This window comes from Lontra canadensis, unplaced genomic scaffold (genome assembly GCF_010015895.1).
Source record: "Lontra canadensis isolate GAN:19392208 unplaced genomic scaffold, GSC_riverotter_1.0 scaffold29, whole genome shotgun sequence".
NCBI classification, from domain to species: Eukaryota; Metazoa; Chordata; class Mammalia; order Carnivora; family Mustelidae; genus Lontra; species Lontra canadensis.
The window spans coordinates 6,666,275-6,691,587 of record NW_022631023.1 but is presented as its reverse complement, the minus strand read 5'-3'; the positions used below and the strand labels follow the sequence as shown (position 1 = coordinate 6,691,587).

The 25,313-nt window shown below is 43.5% G+C and overlaps 1 protein-coding gene across 3 annotated transcripts in view; it reads right to left on the bottom strand.

Moving 5' to 3' along the window:
* ERG (ETS transcription factor ERG) overlaps positions 1 to 25,313 on the bottom strand; it is a 169,708-nt gene that overhangs the window by 19,600 nt on the left and 124,795 nt on the right. For all 3 annotated transcript variants that reach the window (XM_032865323.1, XM_032865321.1, XM_032865322.1), the window contains 2 exons: positions 19,139 to 19,290; positions 536 to 739 (listed from right to left, as the gene is read on the bottom strand). In XM_032865323.1, the coding sequence (XP_032721214.1) occupies positions 536 to 739; positions 19,139 to 19,290 (356 nt within the window). The remainder of the gene's footprint in view (positions 1 to 535; positions 740 to 19,138; positions 19,291 to 25,313) is intronic.

Sequence of the window (25,313 nt, the reverse complement as noted above, 5' to 3'; positions counted from 1 at the left end):
TTAAAGCATGCAGCAAACTTGGTGAATTCATGCCCTCAATCGCCAATATGCCATTCCCATTCTGTCAGGTGAAGCCACATTTCGTGATCCCAAATGGAAACTTCCCTCCTTTTGTGTGCAGGTGGGATCGGGAGGGGACTTGGTTTAGCTTTAGGGAGGATAAACCCCATAATTCCCATGAGGTAGGAGCTTTTCTGTTTCTGTTTCAGTGTGGGGCACCATGAAGGCTCAATCATGTGTGACCAGATAAAGCTTTGGTTCCCTTTGCCACGTGATCTGCTCAATGGAGGGGACCCTGGTGGAGAGAGCTGAAGGCTAACGTGAATTTTTGGCTTCTGGGGGAAGCACTGGCTGCTTCTCACCACATTCACCTACATCATGGCCTTGTAAGCAGTTGGTTGTCTCAGACCCTAAATGAGAATGGGTGAGGGCAAGAAGAGAAGAAGCTGTCCACAGACTGTTGTGAACTCTCTCGGCTCAGGCTCACCAGAACCAGCACAACAGTGATCTCGGCCCCAAGCGGGGACCATCTTACTCTCTCTGAGGTAGTGCAGGTGCGAGAGAAGGATGTCAGCGTTGTAGCTTGGGGTGAGCCTCTGGAAGTCGTCCTTGGTCATCTTGCACAGTTCCTTCCCGTCAATGTTCTGGAACAGCAAGATATCGACGTCTGGGAGGCCGTATTCTTTCACTGCCCACTCCAGCCACTGCCGGACATGGTCCGTACTCCACAGCGTAGGGTCTGGAAGGGGATGGAACATAACTGATCAACTCCCGAAGACGTATTTCTGGGGCAGAGCTACCTCCCAGGCAGGATCCCCAGCAGCTGCAGCTTTCCAGAACAGCCCCTTTTCCCACTGTCCCAGAAGAACGGCCTCCAGCTCAGCTCAGTGACCTGTCAAAAGAAGGTGATATGGGGGAAAGACCAAAAAAAAAACGCCAACTGACTGACATGCAGTGATCATTGCCTTTAAAGTGGATTGTTCTGGAAGTCTAGGATTATTGATTTAAAAATGAAAAAAGATATGGCAACATTCTTTCCTTATTAAACCATGGGCATCTTTATATGAAAATAAAAAGTTCAAGACACAAATCAGGAAAATGTTTACTATCACACAAAAAATGTATTTGTACAAAATACTGGAAAAAAATAGCCATAAAATTGGAAATAGAGTGGAGGAAAACCAAAACCCAAGCACCTCCAATGAGCTAGTATTTCTAAAAGAGAGTTGTCAGTTCCTTGCTTTTCCCTCAGAGAATTTGGTTTTGTACCTACCTGGCACCTGCAGGGGGAGGGGACAGGCTGGGGGACTTTCACACCCCACAACATGCTGGCAATGTCATCACGTTCCACTGCTATGTGTTGGGGGGAATCTGTGCCCCCAGAGGGCACAGCCTTGAGGAGACAGAGCAGGCAGTCCTTGATGGAAATACAGCTGGGACTGTCCCACACGGACACTCTGGGTGGAGGGATATTTAAGGCCCCCAAATGCTGGTAGATGGGAGACACCCAGGCAGGAAGTAGGAGCCCAGAGTTTAAACCCCAGGGTCTCTCAAATTGCTGCAACCTCCAGAGACTGCTTCTCCTTTCTATATTTGTTTTACATGTAAAAGGAGAGCCTTGACCTTCGTTCTCTGGACAGGGCCTTAGAGATCAGGCATGCCAAGATGCTCTGATCATAATGAGTGAGAATTTGGTGTAGGGATAAGTCATCCATTCAAACCACTTCATAGCTAATAGCTCTAGAAGCTTGTCTCATCTTACTGATGTTTCAGGCTACCCAATATGGGACATGTGTGTCACTGGAAGATATTTCAAGTTTGCAAAAGTAAATAGCAGTAATAGTGAGAAACAGCCAGAGAGTCACGCCACCAGAGTTCTCACCTCTTCCCTCCCTTTCTTCCTTTTTCCTTCTGTCTCCTTCTATCTCCCCTAAAATTTCATATCTATTTTAATCGAAAGAAATAACTTCAAATCCAATGGAATCCACCTCCTTGCTTTCCCCTCCTAACACTCCAGAAGAAACCACCATTCTGAACTTGATACACTCATCATCCCTATGTACATTTGAATACTGTTGCCATATCAACTATGTGTACTGTCTGTGTTTTTAAACTTAACATGAATGATATCAGAGTTTTCAAAATGTGTCTAAGTTCATCCATGTAGGACTATTCAATCAGGTAAGCAGCTCTTGGGCCCTCTCACATTCATTGTCCCAATTTACTGACCAGTGAACATTTGAGTGTCCATCTCCCCATACACATGTAAAGGCATCTGCATTGGTCCACAGCCCTGAGTCTATCTACACTGGGATCATGGGGAGAGGGAAGAGCTGAGCCTGGTCTCATCCTGGGAGATCGGAACTATTAAAAACTCCCTAGGTAATTCTTACGTGCAGGCAAGTTTAGACCATCACCCACAAGGCCTCACTGCTCCAAGTGTGGTCCTGGGATCTTGCAGCATCGACATCACCTGGGACCTACTTTGAAATGCAGAATCTCAGGTGCCACTCCAGACCCATATTTTCATCAGATCCTCAGATGACCCACCTGCAAGCATGGGGCAGTGCTGGCCTGAAGAGAGGACATAGATGTGGAATTGTTGGGGTGTAGTGAATGTACCTGTTCAATTTTTTCTGGTTAGGACGGGATGTCCACTGATTTTATGACACTCACACTCTCAACAAGCAATCAGTGCATAGAATCTGAAAACCAAGGAGAGTGCTGGTTCTGTGCCATCTGCAAAACCTGAAATGGCTGTGTTGACAGGAAGGTGTGCGCATTCCTGTGTAATTCAAACATACAGGAACACTTTGTTAGTCTGTGAAAATGGAGTGTGTATATGGAAGGTTAACTTGTTCACCCTTGAGCTCAGATGGCTGTTTGCCATTGGGTCAGGATTTGACCTTGGGGGATAAAATGGTCAAAACTCCAGACTGTTTTTATAGAAGATCTTCTCTCTTCTTTTTCTCACAGCCTGTCAATTCCTCATTATACAGACACAGATCATATTTAATGATCCCCAATTCAAGCCTTCGTGCCCCTTGGTTCTGTGTGGAGGACAGTCATGGCCTCTCAGACAGAAGATCCTCTTGTCCACCATGCTCCCCAGGTCATTTTTCTTAAATCCCACCACCATTAACCAAACCTTTCATGATTTTGTTTTGTTTTTGCCTTTAACAACGTAGAAGGACTATTTTTTTGGTGGGGAGGGGGAACTGGTACCTACTTCCTAGAAATCAGTTCATTCTGGGAATGTATTTTCTTCTCTTAATGGTTTAACTAGATATTCTAAAAACGATATATAAACATCTTCCCGAAAGTCATGGGCTTCATGTTAAAATGGTAAAATGATATATTAGGAAGACAGCCAAAAAAAGAAGTCTAATCTCTCTTTGGTCCCTTGGTGTGCTACTAATTGGTTTCCTTTGCTAAGCCCAGGGTTGTCACGGCTCATTCAATTTTCCTTTTAGGGACTCATGGGCGAGACCCCAGGGACCAATTCCTCGACCTGCATTGTTCTTATTACAAACATTCTTGCTTTGGGTTGGTGAAACAGCCGTTCTCCTGTACTGCTGGCATAACTATAAATTGCTACCACCTTTCCAACGAACAATTCGGCAATACATTTGAAACGTCTTTCAAAAAAAATGAGTGCATCGTTTCTGAACTAAAAATTCCACTTCTAGAAATTTATCGTAAGGAAATTATAGAGGATATGCGCAATGATTTATTTTCAAGGATGTTCTTTGTAGTGGTGTTTATAGTAGCATAACATTGGAAACACCCTAAATGTCCAACCAAAGAGAACTAGTTAAGTTGTGGCACATTTAGGGATGTTCCTGTGATACTTGGAAACTAAAATTATACCACTGAATATACTGATAGGAAAAAATGCTCAAAGTGGATTAAATTGAAAAGTTTGAAAACATTATTGACTCATAATTAAACTTTGCTAAGAAATGTAAATATATCCATGGAAAGAATTTTAGAGGGCCCAGTAATAAGAGGTCCGCTGTTGTCTCTGGAGAGAAGATGATGGAGATTTTTAGGTTTTCTTCTTGATCACTAAACATTTTCACTAAACTGTATTTTCTGTTTTTCTCTCCAATAACATGTAGTACTTAGGTTAAAAATTGTTTATAAAAATGTATTCTGCTCCATTTCAAAATCCAAACAAGATCTTACAAAAGGTTTAAACACACACACACACACACATACACACAAATAAAGAGAGTAGATGATGTGATGAGCCCTGGGTGTTATACACAACTGACAAATTATTGAACACTACCTCTGAAACTAGTGATGTACTATATGTTGGCTAATTAAATTTAAAGTGTTTTTACAAAATTTTCAAGGGTATAAAATTTTAATCTCACTTTCTTATACGGTTTATTAATGGGGATTGATTCATTTGAAAAGAATAAAGTTACTTGAAGTTGTGTTACTCCTGTTATCTTTTTGGGAATGGATCTCTACATCCCCACCCTATAGGGATCCCCCCCCATAAGCAAAGAATATGAAAAACAAACGATGTCCATATGACAGAGTAAAGAAGGTATGATAGAGTAAAGAAGGATGTTCCTTTCTGACATGTCCATGGGTGCCATTATTCTGGACCTACTCTGGAGGGGTCATAACAGAGAATACTTTTCAAGAGACAAGCCCGATCTCCCTCATATGAAGCACAGGACCCTGAGTTTGCCAGACCCCACTGTCTTCATAGGTGTCATTCCCAACCACTCCCCATCCCCTCATCCTACAGCCACACACAACTGCCTGCCCTCTCCTGAACCAACACCCCATGCCTGTGCCCAAACACCATCCATTGCTTGTGGGATTAGCCCCTTCTTATCCCCTCACTTTTGCTTACCACCTCCTTTGGGCATCTGTCCTCAATGTTCTTGAGAGCTAAGCACTTCTAATGACTCTCTGGGGCCACGCCAATGACAGGCCCAGATTAAGCCCCACAATCCCCAGTACCTGGGCCCAGCACAGATGCCACAGCCATAGGTAGCATTTTGTGGAGTTCAGGTCAGTGTTGAGTCCCAGCTGAGTCCCAGCTCTCCCTTCAACTCCACAGAGAGCCCAGTAGAGTCTCTCCAGTTTCCTCCATGGCCCATGGTATGTCAGCAAAGCTTTCTTTTTCTGCCCCATGCTGCCATTACAGAAGGGGGCTCACAAGGTCCCACAAGATTCAACAGAGCTCACCTTCTTCCCCGACCCCTAACTATGCAAGGGAAGGAGAAAGGAGAGGGGACCACAGAATGAACCCCAGCCAAGCATCACCTTTGGCTATGTTAAAGGCATGCCATCCCACACCTTCGGCCTCCAGAAAGCAGTGCAACTCAGGACCTACCAGATCTCATGATGGATTGCTTTCAAGGACCTCAGGAATGACTCCCATAGGAGAAGGACTAAGAATTGCTGAGAATTTACTGTATACACAAATAGTATGGGAGATTCAGAGGTGGCCAGGAAAGAGAAAGATGCCAAGGAAAAGGGTAAAGTTTTCACTGGAAGCGCTTGGCTTGAGCCTGTGTCAAGGAACAGTATTTGACTGAATTCTGGTGAAAGGAGCATGGAGAAGCCCTTTAGCTTAGGCAAACAGCGGGAGCCCAGCTTCATACCCGCTGAGGTGTGAAACCCTTGTGGTGCTGAGGGAGAAGGAAGAAATCAGGTGTGGCTGGAGTAGAGGGTTGGAGAGGGAACACACAGACGTAGAAGGACGGAGATGAAAGTTGGGTCCCATCAAGGAAAGCCTTAAATATCTTGCTAAGAAGCCTGGACTTTACGATCCAGGGATTTCAGAGTCACTGAAAATGTCTGAGGAATCAAATTACAATTACATCAAGCACAGCAAACTTGGTGGTAAAATAAAAGGCTTTATTGGGAGCCAGAATACCAATATTTGGGTTCTGATTCAACCATTTACTAGATGTAAACCTTAACCTTTCTGGAACTTGTTTTCTTTTTCTGTGGGTAATTAAGTAAAATGTTAGGGGAATAGAAAAGTAAATGAGATAATGTATGTGAAAGCACTCTGCCAACCATAACATCGCCAAGAAATAATGTGTCCACACAGTGGATCTCACACGGCAAAGTCCGTGGAGATGAAATAAACAATCTCCTATCGCAGGGCCAGCCTCTTCCTCTAAACACAAAAGTCTGATTTACGCTTTATTTTTGAGAAGCTTTTGGAGTGCTTCTGTCAGATGAATCACAAACCGCTGAAGATAAGTTGTTTTGTTTTCAGCCTCCAGGCCAATTGTTTGGAAAACAGCTGTGTCATCAGTCCACATTTCGTGGACATCAAAATGGTAAACCCCTGAAGTCCGAGGGAAAAGGGAAAAAGAAGTCATCTGTCTCTGAAGCCTCTTACTTGTATCTTTGATTCCAGGTTAATAGCCACAAGTTTTATGAAGGTTGTTTCAATAAAGTTGAAATGAAAAGAAAAATAATAAAAGCAAAGCTGAGAGTTCAAGAGTTGCACCCTTGAAATTACCATTGGGGTGGGGGTGGCAAGCAGCGTGTGGGTGGAGGGTTGGAATTATTTTTACATTTCCCTGAAACTGTTTTCTGACCTAGTAGCATCCCACTGCTGCCAGGAAAGTATTAAGTAGATATTTAAATCAGGCAAAAGGTCATTGCATTGCCAAAGACATAAGGAATCTTCACGAAACAGAATACTTCATGCAGGCAAACATCCTGTTTCAGAGACCCCCCCCCCCACCAACCCCAGAGTAATGAATTAAAGTCAGGTTAAGCAAGAGTCAAACTGGTGAGAATATCAGCTCAAGTGCCACTTTTCTTGAACAGTATCCCCATAAAATATTGTCTTCCAGATCGAAAAATCACCCTTGTTTAAGAAAAAAATACCAGTAGAAAATGTACCTCTAAGCCATATCACAACCCTATGAAGTCTTTGTTTATAAAACCAGGCCCTGGGCAAGTCTGCCAATCTGCTGTCCAAGACACTCAAAAGCCTGCAAAGATAAGATTTAACATTTTGTCTCCTTGCAAGGAAAGACTTATTTACATTTACATTTACATTTACATTTACATTTACATTTACAGGTTCAGCAGAGAGAACTGGCTTCACTTTGGGCTTCCCTCGACCACAAACTGAAATCTGAGCTCAAAAGGCCTATACTCAAGGCTGTTTCCGAACCGTTTAATTCCTAATTTATAGATGAGGTTCAGTTATCATTTGGATAGTTACTGATTTCTAATTTTTTGGAGTTGGTGAATTAGTGAATGAGGTCCATACCAGACTGATTTTCTTTTATTCTAGTTATTCTTTTTTTGGTGGCCTCCTGTATGGTCAGTTTCTGCAAATGCCCATTGAGAGTTTCAAAAGAGTGCCTATTCTCTAACTGTCAGGTGCAGGCTTCTACAAATAACCATTGGATCAAAATTGGCGACATATACCTGATTTTTAGGTCATTGATCTATCAACTGCTGAGAAAGGCAAATTGAAATCCCTCACCTGAAGTGGATTTGCCTTTTTCTCCTTACAATCCTTTATGTATTTTGAGGCTATGTTATTATGTACAAATTCATCACCGTCATATAGTTTTATTAACCCTCAGTTACCTCCAATAGTGCTTCCTGAGTTCTCTTTCCACCGTTGTCAGGTTTGTTTTGATTAGAATTTGACGAATACATCTTACGCCATCTGCTTGCTGTCATTCTTTACAGTGTTTTTGTGAACAGTGCTTAATTGACTTTCTAGTTTGTTTTTTTTTTTTTTTTTTTATCTAGTCTACCGCTCCGTGTTTAACCACAACTTTGGCCTACTTACATGTATTGTTCCTGATCTGATTTCTGCCACCTTGTTGTGTTTATTTGCCTCACTTTGTATGTTCTGTGTTCGTCCTTTCCAAGTGTCTTACTAAATCAATCTATTTTTCTTCATTTCTTTTTTTTTCCCTTTCTTTACTGGTTTAGCTCGTTAACATTCTAGATCTATTTCTTTACTTGTTAATCTTTAAATAAAATCCAAATTTAATCACCAAATATATCCTTTTCCCAAAGAAAGCAAGGAATTTGGAAGTCTTGAGCGCTTATCACCCATCCTTCATCTTATACAGTATTATCCAACGTTTTTATTTTACCCTATTGTTATGTTCCCTACTTAGGAGGCTATGGTTCTTACTCTAGCCATTTCTCTTGAGATCTATTCTTATTATCAACCATTTTCATTGCTCCCATTTACTTCTTATCTCACTCCTTTCTTCTAGGATCCATTTTCTTTGTTTATTAAATCTTTTGTGGTTTTCTGGAGTGAGGGTCTGTTAGCAACAAACTCTGACCCTTTGTTTGAAAGGATCTACTTCCCCCACAATTTACAGAATGGATTACAATGCACTCATAATGAAGTTTTTCATCACATCCCCTTGAAGTTTATTTTAAAGGACACATTGGTTTCACCAAGCAACTGAATTAGTCCGTGGCAAGGAAAAAAAAAAAAAAGTTAAGAGCCCAGAAGAGAGCTAAAATCGTGTCAGTTTCTCCATGTTCACTGAAGATTTTCTTCTCTTGCCTTCAGTGTTCCATGTCATTGTTGAGAAGCTTGCTGTCCCTATAACTGTCATCTTTCTAGATAGTTTTTTTTTTTCTTTGCTGGTTCTTAAGTACTTTGTCTTTAGTGTTCTGTGTTCTTATCAGAATGTGGTTACTGTGGACTTATTCTTATTTTTCTTTCTCTGTCTGATGCTTCCCGTATTTGGAAAATGGTCTTGTTCATCAGTTTTGAAAAGTCGGATTTTATCTCTTTGAATATTTCTTCTTGCCCATTCTCTTGATTCCCTCCTTTCTGGAACTTCTATTAGATCTACATGGCACATTATCACGAGCCCCTTATCCTTGACCTTCACTCATACTCCATCTCTTTCTCACTGTCCTGCACCCTGAAAACAATTCCAAGTCTACTTTCCTTAATTCACTCTTCAGCTTTTTCAAATCAACTGTTTAACCCATCTTTTGAGTTTCTGATACTTTTGAATCCTTTTCTGTAGTTCTAGGAGTTCTACTGCTTCTTCTTCAAAATTATCTGTTCTTTTCCATAATGTCTTGCTTCTCTCTTTCTGGTTCCTTCTGTTGTGTGTTTAACCACTTTTAAATCTACTTACCTTATATTCCCAATCCCATGCTTCAATTATCTAACACTCTTGAGGGCTTAATCATGTTGTCTGTTGTTTCTGCTGAATCTTGTTCTAGGTAGATTGTTTCTTCCTGTTTTTGCAATTTGGAGTTACGGAGTCATCTTCAGGGAACCTTTATATGCAGGAACTCTATAAAGTTTAGACTGAAGAACAGTCTATCCAGGAAGATCTACTGTGTCCTTCTACCAGGTGTCTGAGGTTGTCCTCAGCCCATGACCACTTTGCAATGCTTAATTTCTCAGCCTGGGGTTGCTGTGAGAAAACAGTTATGTGCATGTGTGCATAGGAAGAGATCAGGTCCAACTCCATGCTTTGTGCAAGATCAAGACCTCATCTCTTTCCCCTTTAAAACCCAAATCTGTGTATTATAGACACTGGTATCCCCCCCATCCACGCCACCTGTGACAAGGAGGTGACAACAGGAGGGGGAGTTACTCTGTTCTCAGCTCCTCTCTTGTTTTGAGTCACTAAGGTACTCATGAACTTTCTTCCCAAAGCTAGACATATCAAAGGGTGTCAGACTCCATGCTACATTTCCAGGGGCCCTGCAAGAGGGATGCCTTAAGTTCCTTTTAAGCTCAACATTTTACTAGGACCAAGAGTCTTCTCAGCATATTTTTTACCTATTTACTTTAAAACCTCCCCATTTCCAGTGCATGTGGTCAACCAAGCTCATGCGATGCTCTGTTTCATGCACTTATTACTTAATCAACTGTCAAAAAATTAATTGTACATATTAGTCATGCGATACCCTGCAAAAGAGCCAGACATTGCAAGAAAATATGCCTGTCCTCAGCCTGCTTGAGATTCAACAATTTAAGTATTCTATTCAAAAAATACATGATTAAATTATTTTTGCTGGGATCTAAACATATTTTTGACATTCTGACATACCAAACTATTTCACTAGATGGAGTCATTCTCAACTCTTCTAGAGTGGATTATCTAGGTTTTGGATTTTATTTTCCTTCATTTCTTCCCCCTGGTGCATCTTCTTGGTTATACCATGACAACACAGCTTATGCACATGATGTCTGAGATGCAATGACCTGTCCCACTTTAAAGTTTCTCCCTGCTTGGCTTCTCTTTGCACCTCTTTAGATGTTGGTGTCCTCAGAGTTTTGTCCATGGTCCTCACTCCATAGATCTCCCTGGACTTCCTGTCTACACTCATGTCTAGTTATAACAAGCATAGCATATTAGTTTCCAAGCATGGCCGTAACTGCATACCACAAGCTAAATGACCTAAAACAACAGAAATAGGTTGTCTGAGGCTTGTGGAGGCCAGCAATCTGAGAGCAAGCTTCAGCAGAGCCCTGATCCTTCCGGGGCTGTGGGTAGACTCCTTCCCTTGCCTCCTCTCCCTTCTGGTGGTGGTCAGCCATCCTTGGTACTCCTTGGCCTACAACTGCACCAGTTCAATCTCTGCCTCCATTATTAGAAGATCTTCTCCCTTTGTCTGTGTCTGTGTCCAAAGTTTCCCTTTTTATAAGGACGCTACTCATTTTATTAGACGCACCCTCATGACCTCATCTTGACTTGATGCACTCTAAAAATACTCCATTTCCAAATGAAGTCAAGTCCTCAAGCACTAGGAGTTAAGGCTTCAATGTACCTTTTTGTGGGGCCACAATTCAACCCACACCATATGCGTATGTCTGCAGATCTCCCTCTTTGAGTCTAGGGATTTCTCCCCAATGCTTGACCCAAATGTGAAAGGAAAAGCTACAATTTTTAAAGGTCTTACTATATCCTTGGCATTGTTTATGCACTTCACCTGTATTTTCTTATTTAATCTGTACAGTGTGGTACAAAGTAGGCATTACCATCCTCCTTATTTTGGTGCAGCTGCAGGCCAAAGAACACCAAAATTAAATGACTTTCCAGATCCCAGAGCTAGAGGATGGCAGAGTTTGGGATCGAGGTTTGGTAACCCCTGATAAATGACTCTTAACCCTAAGCTCTACATGGCCCCCAGACTGCCTTGTGGGTGGGTGTCCCATGGGTAACTTAAACATGAAATAAACTGAACCAATTCATCTAATTTTTTTTCTATATTCATTAACATCCATCCAGCCATTCATGCTAAATCTAAGCTATTTTCAATCTCATCCCAGAAATGTAACATTCACGTGCTGAGCAACACAGTACTCTATTTTGAACATCTCTTCTAGTCTGTCTTTCTTTCTTTCTTCCTCTCATCTCCTTTGAAAAGCCCATTTCAGAATTTCTGAACAATTTAACAAATGCTTCCCACCATTCTGTGTCCTTGTATTCCTCCCTGGGTAATTTTAATAGGGTAGCACAGGAACAAGAACTCGGACGCTGGAGTCAGACAGAACTGGGCTCGAATCCTGGCTTTCCCAAATTATTGGCTGGGTCATCCTGAGCCTTGATCTTGGCTTCTCTAGTTTTAGTTTCTTTATCCATAAAGTAAGAATAATAAATAATATCTATACCATAAGGTGCTTGTGGGATTTCAGTGAGATAATACTTTTTCTATAAAGTGGATGGCCCAGTACCTGACAATAGTGTGCACTCAACAGATGGAAACTCTACAATCTTTCCGTGTTTTTGGCTTCAGTCACACATAAAACCCCAGGGCAGTTTCCTCAATCACTATTCAGCTTATCACTTAGGAATGTAATTCATTTTGACTTTAGGATTTCAGCTTTAGCTGGTTTGTTGTCTGGTTGCTTGATTTGGTGCACAGAAGCAATTTAAACAGAAGCTTACAGAAGCACACTCCATGAAGTAGACATAGTGGGAGAGATGTTTGGGAGCGTTTAGTGGTGTGATGACATAAAATGAAGACATGTTGTCTTACCAAGTTCTGTAGGTAGACATGAGCTCATGCTCTGGTCTCACCTACCTGTGCAAGCACCCCTGGGAGAGGTGTGTCCCTTCCTTCCAGGGCTCCATGTTCTCATGTGTAAAAGAAGAGGTTTGTGATGGTTTACTATGTCAGCCTGACTGGGTCATAGGACGTCCAGACATTTAGTTAAACATTATTTATGTGTGTGTCTGTAAGGGTGTTTCCAAAAGAAATCAGCATTTGAATTGGACAACTGAGTAGAGCAGTCTGCCCTCCCCTGCGTGGGTGGGTGACATCAACTAATCCACCAGGGACCTGAATGGGAAAAAAAAAAAAATGTGGAGAAAGGAGGGAAGGATTTTCTCCCTTTGCCTGGCTTTTGAGCTGAGACATCCATCTCCTGCATTCAGGTCTCTGGCTTTCACATTTTAAGACTCAGACTGAAATCTACACCATTGGCTGTCTTGGGTTCCCAGTTTGTAGACAGCAGACTGTGGGCTGTGGGACTTCTCAGCCTCCATAATCACGTGGGCTAATTCCTCATAATATATAAATAAATGGGGAAAGAGAGAAAGAGAGATTGGTTCCATTTCTCTGAAGAATCCTGACTAATACAGAGTTGAACTAAGATCATCAAGAGTCTCGTACCTCAACTCCTGTGACTCCACGTTTCTTGCTAACTAAATCTGGATTACCATTAACTCAATAAGTGCAGATTGACTGACCTCTGCACACAGGCCAAAAGCTTCCTGCTGCCTCATCTGGTGATTAAGAATTCAAAAGACATATTCCCCAACTTGCAATCTAATAGAATAGACAGGCTCATAAATAACTAACTCTAATAAAGATTCAAACATAATAGGTTTACCATCTGAGCTTGGGCAGTAAGTATATTCTTCTATCACTTGTTGTCCATCTGCTGTCAAAGCCCAGCTTGGAGATATTTAGGTAGAATCATGAGAAAGCCATATGAGCCTTGTGCCACTCCAAGAACTCAAAATCTTGACTTTACAGTAAGCCAGATCAGCAAAGACTCACATTGGGCATATGGCCTCTGTCTGCATAAAGCCGTTATCTAATGTAATTCACTCTGTTTATAAAGGATATTCACAAGAAACACGCTGGTGAAATGGAGTTCTATAATCATGGCAGAATGATGGTCATCTCTACAGCCTCGGTTGACCCCAAGGTAAAGTCCAGGGATCCTACGTGTAGGGTTCAGAATTGAGGAAAACATCACCTTCCCTGTGAAACTTCTTTGCAAAAACAAGGATTATGTCCCCACATGACTTTTTATTTTGGCTGCCAGGAAGCTCACAGCCATACTGGAAGCACGGCTACAATGTCTTGGCCAAGCTCGTGGTCAAATGTGGTCAAAATGGCTGCATTCTTCTCTCATGTGATTTTGGTTTTCCATTAATATTTTTAATTTCCTCAGGACTGATTCCTAATTTCTTTTTGATCGGTAATTTGGTTCACATGTTTATCAGTAGTCTAGTTCACAAGGCATCTCAAATCCTCCATGGGACTAAATAGTATGTGTGTATTTAAGTAAGATGGAATTTATTCTAGAATATAATGTGAAATGAAATAAAGCATGGTAATAAAAGAATTGGTAAGATGTCTTATGAGAAGCAATTATGTTGCCAAAAGATCAAGGTTGGCTTCCTAGACAGGGGAGTTTGCCCTGAAGAAGGATTTGTGAGCAGAGAAAAGAGGGCTGGGGGGTGGGGGAGCAGGATGTGGCAGAGAGAAATGGCGGCAGGTGCAAAGGTATTTGGGAATCATATCATAAATGGTACTAAGGAAGTATCTCTTGATCTGTCGTGTTTATTGTCATCTACTTCCTCCAATATTTTGAAACATTTGTCTGACTCAGTCATTTGAGCTCTTAATCCCACACTCTTCTGTCAGAAGCTACTGACTTCATGTGGATGGGTCTAATCTATTTCTGACCGGCTCGGGGCAATTCCTCTGTGACGGGCATAAGAGTAGCAAGTCTTCACTGAGTTGCTCATGAATTGCGAAGGGACCCAGTGAGGAGGGTCTGAAGAAGATGCAATACCAGGAGTTCCAGCCATGGGTGTTGTGGGAGTAGGAATAGGGCATCTTAAATCATATAAGAAATTTTATTCCTGGTGACTGAAACACAGTAAGCACTCAGTGAATGAATGAATGAATGAGTGAGTGAGTGAATGAGTGAGTGAGTGAATGAATGAAGCAAACAAGTGAGTGTGGCAACTCTTTATCTCTGAGACTTCTGGTTGCCAGGACTGCTCATGCTCAAGGTGGATATTTAGAAAATAAAAGTAGAAATGCTTGACTGAAGAATCATTCAATAACCTCTGAAACTAAAAATATATTATATGTTAATTAACTGAATTTAGATTTTTAAAAAAGAGGGAAAAAAAAGTAGAAACGTTTGAAAAGCCCAACACTTTTTCACCCATTTTAGGGAATAAAAACAGAGCAAAGAAAAAAAAAATCTTTCAAAATGATGTAAGCTGCTAAAACCCGACGTCCTATTGCATTTTGGTCAGCATTTTGCAACTTTTAAAAAAAGTGGTTGAAGACAATGCCTTCCTCTTTGTTAGCCCTGTTGGTTAGCACATCACCAAGAGCATTGTCAATACGGAAAAAGCTACAGGGACCGCCAGAGCTACAGCTGGTACCGAGAGGGACAGCATCCCTGATGGCAGATGCTTCATGAGATGTCGTGAAACCAAGGTGCTTCAGAATACCAGCCCCATGGTGTAGTGGAGACCATCTGTCTCTCAATAGTGATCTCTGTTCACAGATTGACGAGGCAGATGTCGGAACACCAGGAAGTCAGATGCTTACATCGTGCCCGAGTCGTCTTGGCTGTTGATAGGAATACAGCCCAATGCCTATGGGCCTCATACTTTGCTTAGTCCAGACTGTCAGAATGGAGCCTGGGGAGCCACTCTCACACTGCCTTCTATGCCTTTAACTGTCCTGGCTTTTCCTGTGGATGCCCTGATGCATGGTCTCTGCATACTTTATTTTATTTTATTTTATCTTATTCTATTCTATTCTATTCTATTGATTTTATTTTATTTTTCTTTTTTATTTGAGTATATTTGTCACACCATGTTACATTAGTGTGCTACCAATGATAGGTCCCAAAAATACATCCTCAAGGAGAAGCTTTAGGAAGACAAAATTCCTTCCCACCAAATGGGTGACTCTTCATTTTTGAAATTATTTGGGACATCAATGTGAAATTGTTGGTTATTTCCTATCTTCCTGGCCACTCCCACTTCTAAAAGTAACCCAGCTTGCATTTGGTAAAAACGGATAAGGTGTATTCATGTAGAATTTATTTGGTGCTTTCTATTTAGATTAGAGCATCTCAAGCCTTAGTATGCATGGAGTCCCGTGGAAAGTGTGTCAACAATGTGGGATCCTCGACCCTCCCCACATCCAGATTAAGATCGGATTGGAAGTGTGCACTTTCAAATCACAAGTCCCCCCTGGTGCAAGTGGTCCTGTTCATATATGGAGAAACATTTTTCAGTCGACATCCAAATCCAGTTGAGCCAACCAACAAAATGCCATTTTACCAGGCCACACGTGTTTAGCTCTTTGTAAGACTGATTCCACTTAATGACATTCTGATCTACAACCATGTCAGGAAAATCCCAATCCCATGAGATGTAGACTTAGACATACAAATGTATACCAAATAGACAGGCAGGTAAATAAAAAAGTACAAATGTGTTTTGTTGTCCAACCAGTGAACTTTGAGAGGGGGAGGCACAATCTACAATTTTTCCAGGACAATAGGCATAAGCCAGAGCTTTCTGGAACGTCCACTGGTCTCACTGATTGAATGTTTTTCTCATGACTTCTCTGCTCCTCTCCTACAACAAACTGAAGAATACATTTTCCTCCAGACTCAGAATGAATAGATGGGCCATCTTTCCCATATTACTTTCCTTTTGATCCTATGAACGCTTAATTATGAACTGAATAAGGCATTCCCTTCTCACTGCCTGCTGACACCCTGGAGCCAAATGACACCCACCTTTTGTAACTGTGCAAGATTTAAAGGTCTGCATTTTAAGCAGATGCTTAGACATAAATAATTTTTTCAGCTATCTTTATGATTAGCACTTCTGAGTGTCCATCAATGTATTTAAGTAGTAGGAACTCTATGGGCCAGGTGGAACCAGGTTTGGAGAATTCCATCTGTGTGTGCAGAGCACTCTCTGGCCAAGATGTGCCTGCAGGAGGTACGTGGGTCCTGGGTCCTGGAGCTAGGGCTAAAGGTACAGACCCAGCAGCTGACAGAGCTGACCCCAGGGCTTGCAATCTCATGGCCCCATTGGGGAATTATCTGGATTGTGCAATGTAGCTGTGTGTGTGTGTGTGTGTGTGTGTGTGTGTGTGTGTGTGGCAGGCGGGTGGATGGGTGTGGGTGGATGGGTGAGTGTGTGGTGTGTGTTCATCTGTGTGTCTCTGTATGAGCACACACACCTGAAGCTTGGCCAATAACTGAAACACTCACAACTTGCAAAACCAGCCACAGCCAACTCTCTTACAAACACTACTAACTGACTAACTGCCTGTATGGGCGTGAAGCAACCAAAGGAGGGAACAGCTGAAAGAGGACTTTCTTCAGGGGATGAAACCAGTCTTTACACAAAACCTTAAGTGTGAGCCAATCTGCATGACCATCGTTCCACCCACCCAAATGATTTTAATGAGCACCTACTGTACAATATCAGGAATGGCGGAAGCTTTGACTTGATTAAACTGAGATATAAATATCTCTCCTGTTTTCTCAACATTTTACTTAAGGTAGAAAACCTCAAGTCTGTCCTTGTTGGAAATGATACTGATGACTTCAAAGCACATTGACCACCGGAGAGAAATACGACCTCAGGAGTAAACAGGGTGAGGGTCACCACGCATTACCTCCAGGGTCTGTGATTCTATGAGGAACAAAGACAAGACTCTCCTCAGACTGGTTCTCCTGTCTTAAATAATGAAAAACATTGTTTTGCCTGAACTGCAGAAATGACACTCTTAAGAAACAAGGCTAAGGGAGAGACAGGTATGGGTGGGCACCGTTTGGGTTCCTACCTCATCCTGCTCATATCCATACAGCGTCTGAGGTAACAGCACCCCTCTCCTCCATTCCTCCCCAGGAACACCCCTGCTCCCTCAGTTTTTTTTTAGGAACCACACAGCCAGGGCACATGCCTCGGACACTTGCATCTCCATATTTTTTCCCATCAGCAGGAGCTACCTTCTGTTCTATGACCCAGAAGCAAGTCATTCATTTCTGGTAAGTAGCTCAGCTGTGGTGACAAACCAAATACAGGGCTTCCAATATGAAAATCAACTGCCTTTAAGTCAACATCAAAACCTGTTTTGTCCCTGTCATCAGGTGCACATGAGACTTCACCCTTGCTGTCCTCAGTAAAAGTCTCACAAGATGCCTCAAGATGAGAGAGAACCCCAAGAGCAACGCCCTTCATATCAACCACACCAAATCAGCTCCACGCAGTTCACTGAAGACCACCACCTACCCCCCACCCTGCCAGTGACAATCCTGCAATGACACTCAGGCCACGAGCCCAAGCCAGATGTTCAGCCACATTCTCCGCACACTGTGGTCTATGTGGAAGGCGACAGAAGTCCATGAACATGATTGTACACAGACTAAGGGGCAGTGGGATGGGAATCACACCATGGAGGGGATTGGAGCCCGTTCGCCATCACACTTCACACAGATGAATTTGGGTGACCCCTGGAGCAAGGCTTAGTCAAGTTTGTGCAAACTCACGCATGCACAGGTATCCTTTCATCCAATCCCCCCTCAGTTAATGCTCTTTGAGTACCTCCTGCATGTCAGGCCTTGTGCTTGGCCATGGACGTTGGGCCTTTGGGGGGCTGAGGTTGTATGGAGGGAGGAAGCAAACGGTAACATGGATGTACAGTATAATGACAGATGAGAGGGAACACTGTAAAGACAAACAAGGTAGGTGGGGGCTGAGGTCCATGGGTGGATTCAGGAATAGCTCTAGGTGGTGGGGTTGGGGGAGGCCTCAGGAAAGGCCTCTCTGAGGAGACATTTGCACAAAGCCCTGAAGAGGGACGGAACTACCCAGAATCAGGGGTTTCAGGCTGAAGGGACAGTAAGTCCAGGCCCCTGAGGCAGAGTCAGAAGGTGACCAGATGGCTGGCCACAAGGAGTTACAGAGGGGAGCCCACAGGGATGTATCAGGAATCAAGACTGAATCCAGCACCTCCAGGAAGAGAACAAAGTCACCAGGAAGGCCTTTCTGAACTCTGACTGTATCTCTTATTAATGGTAGGCCCTGGGAAAAGTTAGTTGACCTCTGGGAGCTCCATTTTCTTTATCAGGGAAATCATGATAAGGATTCTTATTTCCCAAGATTTCCTGAGATGGTGTCTCCAAACTGCTTACCAAAATCCTGACATCAACTAAGGACTCATGAAGCTGTCACTGTGGTCCTGGTATTTTGGGGTTTATGTGGCGTATTTCCTCTGAGGAGCTATATGTAAGCCATCTCTCCTGTGTCTCTTCAGTTTTTGCTCAACAAGTAAGTTCTGGCATTTTCCTCAAATTCAGAGCTATTGCTTTGGTTTGAGTTTAGAATTACCTCTGTGGCAAAGAATTACTCCAGTTCTCGGAATCTGCATTGTAGGCCAGGGATAGCTGGAATTTTTGACTTTGAGAACAAGCAATACACTGCTCCCAGCTTTTTATTTTGCCAGGTAAGATTTTCTTTTCAAAAGCTTACCATCTAGTATGAATAACACTTCATTAAAAAAAAAAAAATACCTAACACCAAATAATCTCAGAGAAAGGGTAATTCTTCTCTTGAGAGGCCACTTTTCATGGATTTCCATTCTCTCTCTCTCTCTTTCTCTCTCTCTCTCTCTCTCTCTCTCTCTCTCACACACACACACACACACACACACACACACATCAGTGGACAGCTCACCCAAGGTGGCCAGACTCCTGCTGGCTTCCATGTACAAAAATTCCTTTAGACCAGTGAGGGTGATGGAAGCCAGAAGCAGGAAGAGAAAGTGGAATGGGGCTCTGGAAAGGGGCAGTTTGAAGACTGAGCAGAGTGAAGTATGAGCCTCTGACCTGCTGGGACGATGACTCTGCGCTCATTCGTAGTCATGTTTGGGGGCGGCATGTGCTTCTCCTCCATGTAGCTGCCATAATTCATGCCCACAGTGTCTGGGCTGCCCACCATCTTCCCGCCTTTTGCCATGCTGCATTCATCCGGGGAGTTCCTGAAGGGGAAGAAGATAAATCCTTTCATTATTGCTGCCACCAAAAAGCCTGCCTCCCAGCCTTCTTGTGATATGCAGAGAGAAGCAAGGAAGGACAAGGTGGGGAGGCTGATGAAGAAGGAGGACAGAGGTGTCAAAGGGCACATATGGTGTCTGCTCCAGGCTGAATGACCGTGTCCCCCCAGAACTCCTTTTTTCAAGCCATGACACCCAATGTAATGGTATTTGGAAGTGAGGCCTTTGGGAGGCAATGAGGTTCCCCCTGAGGTCATGATGATGAGGGCCCCTATGATGGGATTAGTGTCCTTACAAGAAGCAAAAGAGACCAGAGGACTCTCCTTCTCTGTCTCTGCCTCTGAGGATATACCGTGAAGGTGGCCGTCCACAGCCCAAGGAGAGAGCTCTCCCCAGATCCCAACCCTGCCAGCACCTTGGGCTTGGACTTCCAGCCTCCAGACCTGTGAGAAATAAATTAATTATTTCCTGTCGGATAAGACCCCCCTCCCAGGCTGCGTTGTTTTGTTCCAGCAGCTGGAGCTGTGCTAATATGGTGCCATGCTTGGTGGAAAGACAGGGCGGGCACAGGGGAAGTAGAGCTAACACCTGGCTTCTGTTTCTTAAACCAGCTCCTTCTGAAACTGTCATGTCAAAACTCCCCTGGTGACAGCTGTTTGGAAACACTTGCAGGGAAGAGCGAACTGCCATTGCCCTCTCTCTGCGACTCGTAACAGGCTGGGTACACAGATGCTCGGAGGCAACCCCAGCTCAGAAGACACTGCCAGGCTTATCCTAGAATGACATTCCTCTTGCAAACCTCAGAATGAAATCCTTGTGTCCAATTTCAAATCCTTACAGCCAATCTTGGGAGCTTTGAAGGCTTGCCGTGTCCCAGCTGAGGTGCGGGCAGGTAAAGCAGAGAAGGAAGCAGGCCTGGTGCCCTGGGAGGAGGTGGGAGAGAGGACTCAGTAGCCCTGAGGCTGAGATGTGGTGTGAAGCCAGCTCTGAGCACGCAGAAAGGGGTCAGGATGGCAACCGGGAACCGTTCACAGAGCTGCTCTTACTAAGGCAGTCACAGTCATCTGAATAAAGAAAAACCTGCCTTTTTTTCTAGAAATAAATCTAGTCCATGAGATTTGAAGGTTATAAGATATGATGAACTATCTAATAGGTAAACTCCAAATGGAAAATCCAGCTTAACCAGAAAACAGGAAAATACATCGATGCTGATTAGAAGGTGAACCCACAGATCGTCAACTCAAGATCACTGTATCTGAGGGGCCTTGACATTTGGGTTACATCTTCTAAGGTGGATTTCTGGCAATTGCCTCTCAGGCTCTACCCAACACAGGATTTTCATGTTCTTGGGGATCTCCAAATTGTCGTTGGATGTTGGATTTCCCTCCCAGTGTCTAAGGCCTTGAGGTTGTTGGCTCCACTCCAATAAGCTTTTCTTCAACTTTACCACACCTCACTAGCTGGAGCTCTGCAGCCAACTGGTGGAATCATGGAACTATGGGCCTGGCATGGACCTGACCTTCAAATTTGAGAAGGTCAAAACCATTGGAGGCAGAAGAGCACTCTCAGGTGGGATGGGGCTGGGGTAGGATGGAGAAGTTCATTTGAGAGCCAAGATGTGGACAGAAAGGTCAGCCTGAGGGGAAGTGCCCTGGGAAGAGTTTCTTCAGCATCTTCAGAACTCTGAAAAATCAAGGTTTCTTCCCAGCATCGCTTGCACATGTGCCTGGTGCTGATGGAGGGAGTTTAGGGCTGAAGTTGAGGAAGCAGCAGGTACGTCTATGGGAGAAGATCGTGGTCAGGGTCAGAGGACGAGGTTCTTACCGAAGGCCTGGAAATACATGGTCCTGCTTCATGGCATCCCCACAGCTGTGCTAACATGAAGGAAATTTAAAAACAAAAACAGTCTGAGTTCCCATGGTGTGGCTTCTCTATATTTCCACTGTGGCCTACACATGCATTATTTCCTGCTGATGCTACTTTTCCTGGCTTCAAACACTTATCTCTAGAAGCGCCATCCTAATATCACAACTGGAATGTCTTCACTTGAGACTTCGTTTCCTGTCCCTTTGGAAAATTCCATCCGTTGAGTGGAGGGTGTGTGTTTCGCTCTATTTGCCTCAAGGAGAGGAGTTACTAGGGACTAGAGGATGGAGTCTAAGATTTGGTTCTTTCAGGAAAACGCTTTAGATGCTGTTCAGCGGATGAACATGACACCAGCTACAACGAAAAAGTCTAGGTGAGCACTGCAGGTTCCCTCATCTGCTCATCCGTTTAGACCGCATTAATTGAGTGCCTGCTGTATACCAGACACCATAAATCCTCTCATCTCCAGCAAGACAGGTAAGCCTTTCCATTCAGCTTTCATTGTTTAAAAAAAAAAAAAAAAGCCACATGGGCCCCCCGCAGACCCAATTTTCAAAAGCTGCTCCTTCAGAACATTGTACTCTGTTTTAGCTTTGGAGGAAGATAGAATGGAACTGTGTTCTTGACCATGTCAAATAGTTTTTGTAAAAACTCTAAGGGAACTCCAGTCCCAGAGAAGGGAGAGTGTCACCCCACAGGGTTCCGACATGCTAGTCTCAAGCAGGTAATCAAGGCCCAGGGGCCCCGGGTGTACTGTTCTCGCTTCTCAGTCATGTCCCCTGTTTATTCTCTTGGGAATTATAACTGCTCAGTGAGGAGCATATATTCAGGAGGGACCTGTCCTGAGAGCCAAACCATTATCGGTCCTCCCACAGCCTGGGACAGCAAGAGTGGGCACCATCTCTATTTTTTGGAGGTATAAACCAAGTACACAAAAGAGAAGGGGCTTGTTCAGACCCCAAAGCCAGGAGGGGTCAAAACTAAGGCTTGAAGCTGGACAGCCTCACCTGTTGTCCACGCTTCTAGCCCCCACACAGAACCCCTCCACCAAGGAAAAGGAGGATGCTGTCCTTCCAAGGTAAAATAGGGCTTAATTTCAGAAAAGCATCGAGACTTCCCTGCCCACGTGTTACTCTGGCTTAAGGCATGCATTGTCCCACATGCACAATTGCTTTTTTTTTTTTTAAGAAAATGATGTTATTGTGCACAAACAGAGGGAGCATCAGAGAGAGAGAGGGAGAAGCAGACTCCCCGCTGAACAGGGAGCCCGAAGCGGGGCTCCATCCCAGGACCCTGAGATCATGACCCAAGCTGAATGCATATGCTTCACCGATTGAGCCCCCCCCAGGTACCCCCAACGTTTCTAACCCAGGACATTGTTGTAGCCCCCATTCATTACCTGGTACAACAGGTGTGGAACACACCAGGACATGTCTAAATAAACCTAAGCAAGAGGTAGAGACAATTCCTGGAGTAGAAAAAAAAAAATTTTTTTTTTCCTGAAGCATCTATTTAGATACCACTTTATTTAAGAAAAAAAAAAACAAAACAAAAACAAACTTAACATGATTCAGAAAACAAGTGTCTATTTAAAGGTCTCCCAATAAAAAGATGTTCAGTTCGTGGCCCAGGTGTGATGAGGAAAGCCCCAGGCTGTGGAAATCCGCCTCCTGGCTTCCAGCCCTGCAGCTGCACAGACGCTGGGCATTCTGAGGTTTGCAAGTCAGCAGGGAGAAGCTTCCCAGGAACAGTATGGTTGGTGTTCCACCAGCAGCAAGCCCTGCCTGGGAGAGAGGGTCATGTGATCTGTACTCCACCGTGATAAGGATTTGGGCCTTCAATGCTGTGCTTTTGAAATGCACAGAGCAAACCGCATCCCTTTAAATATTGTATTCTTAGTACTTGCATATGTTTTCCAGCAGTTTCTGAGAAAGTTCTAAGGCAATTGATTAGATGCTTGCTAAATGGGCAATTAATTTGGTGAATGCGAAATGTATCTTATTTTGGGGGGGATGAATTTCTTTTTTGCAAATAAGCATCACTCAGGTTATTTCTCTCAATGACGCTTTCTTTTGGGGGCATACAGAAATTATTATGCAAAGCAAAATTATAATGAGAGATCACCCCACACCTGTCAGGATGGCTAACACAAAAAATAAAAAATAATAAATGTTGGCTAGGATGTAGAGCCCTTGCACGCTGTTGGTGCAGCTGCAAAATGGCACGGCTGCAATGGGACAGAGAGTGGAGGTTCCTTGAAAGTCTTTAGAAAAGACAACCATATGACCCAGTGATCTCATTTACATGTATTTATCTGAAAGAATGGAAATCCAAATCTCAAAGAGATACTTGCACTCCTACTTTCATTACAGCACTATTCACAATGGTCAAGGTGCAGAAACAACTTAACTGTCCACCGTGGGTGAATGGACAAAGAAAATGTGGTGTATACAACAGTGGAATGCAAGTCTCCTCTAAAAGACGGAAATCCTGCAATCTCTGAGGGTGCACGAAGCTTGAGGACATTATGCTGAGTGACATAAGCCAGTCACAAAGGACAAATACTTCAGACAAATACTCCACTCCACAGGAGGTGTCTAATATGGTTAAATCCAGGGGTTTAATTGACATGGTTTCCATTATTCCACAGAAGCAGAGGTTTCTCTCATGGCTTCTCCTGAAGAGAACCGGGTGATATAGCAAGCAATATCTTTCCCAGGATCTGATCGAAGATCCAGAGCATTCCACACAGCAGCAGGGGGGCTGGTGGGAAAACAGTGCTCCAAGCACACAGATCTCAGCTGCTTTGGCTACAGAAATCAAGAGACTACACATACTCAGCTAGTCCTCCAAACTTGCCATTTCTTGACACTCTGCAAAGAATTGGCCAACTCAGGAGATCGGGGAAGGGATATCAAGAATAATGGAAATAATGGAAACAGAAAGATCTTGAGAGAGGGAAGGCTATAGATGCCAGTTTCCACAATCTTCTATTTCTGTGTTTTAAACTCATATTGACCTCCAAAAGTGTCTAAGGCACTGTGGACAAACAAATATTTATAGACCATACTTGATTTGAACCTAGGCTGTTGGGGTCCTGAGTCCAAGTACCTTGCTACCACACCCTAGGACCTCACATAGTAAGTCCCCATGAGCAGTCATTCTCCTGGATGGGAGACATAACTGAACAGACCCTCAGAAAACTCCGTTTCGTTACTGTTGAGTATTTTCAGAAGGATATCCTGGGAGTGGCCCCAAAAGCAGTTATGGGGAGATTCACAGATGTGAGCTGTACAGGAGCGGCCACATGCAGACAAAGGCAAGGTCTCCAGGGAGAAGCCAAAGATGGTGTGTTGATGTGGACATACATATGAATTTTGATTAGTCTAGTTTTTTAAAAACTGTTGATCAATCTCATTTTCCAGTTGAATATCAAGTGTTCCCCCCACAAGACTTCCTTGAGGTCTCTGCAGAGATGATGGGCTTACACTGGTGAGCATGGCAGGAAATCCAATGAGAGGTCCCCATGCTAAGAGGCACGGCAGGAAGGAATCTGATCCAGAATGTGGCCCCAAGAACTGAGGACCAACCAGCATAGAAGCTGGCCCATCGGGAAAAGAGTGGGTCTAAGGTTTTAAGGTCAAGTGGAATGCAGCCAGAGACAAAAGCTTCATTTAGCTGTTGCTATACATAATACCTTATTTTTAAAAAGGTTAATGCACCTGTGAAAATGTACTGGGAAATTAAAGTCGGGTCTTTGTTTTTGAAAAACAAAATAAACGTGGCATCTGACATTGGTTTTCTCCCATCAGAGACTACTTACAGCAGGGGAGATTCTATTATGGAAAGAGCCCACAGTGAATGGCACAGATGTGGGCATTAGCTTGACTGGAATGGAGCCTCAGCCCTGCGCTGTCATCTGTGATGTGTGAATGGACCTCATTTATCCAAGAATGTCACCAAACATAGCCCCAGGTGACAACCCTGAGCTCACTAGCCCCATTAAATCTGTGATTCTCCCTTACTTCACAACACTTAGCCTCCACTCACTGTTAACTGGGGCCTTAGAAAAAGTCCAAGGCAAGTCAAAATCAAATCTGGAACATCAATATACTTCTAGAAGTGGGTAGAGACACACCTAC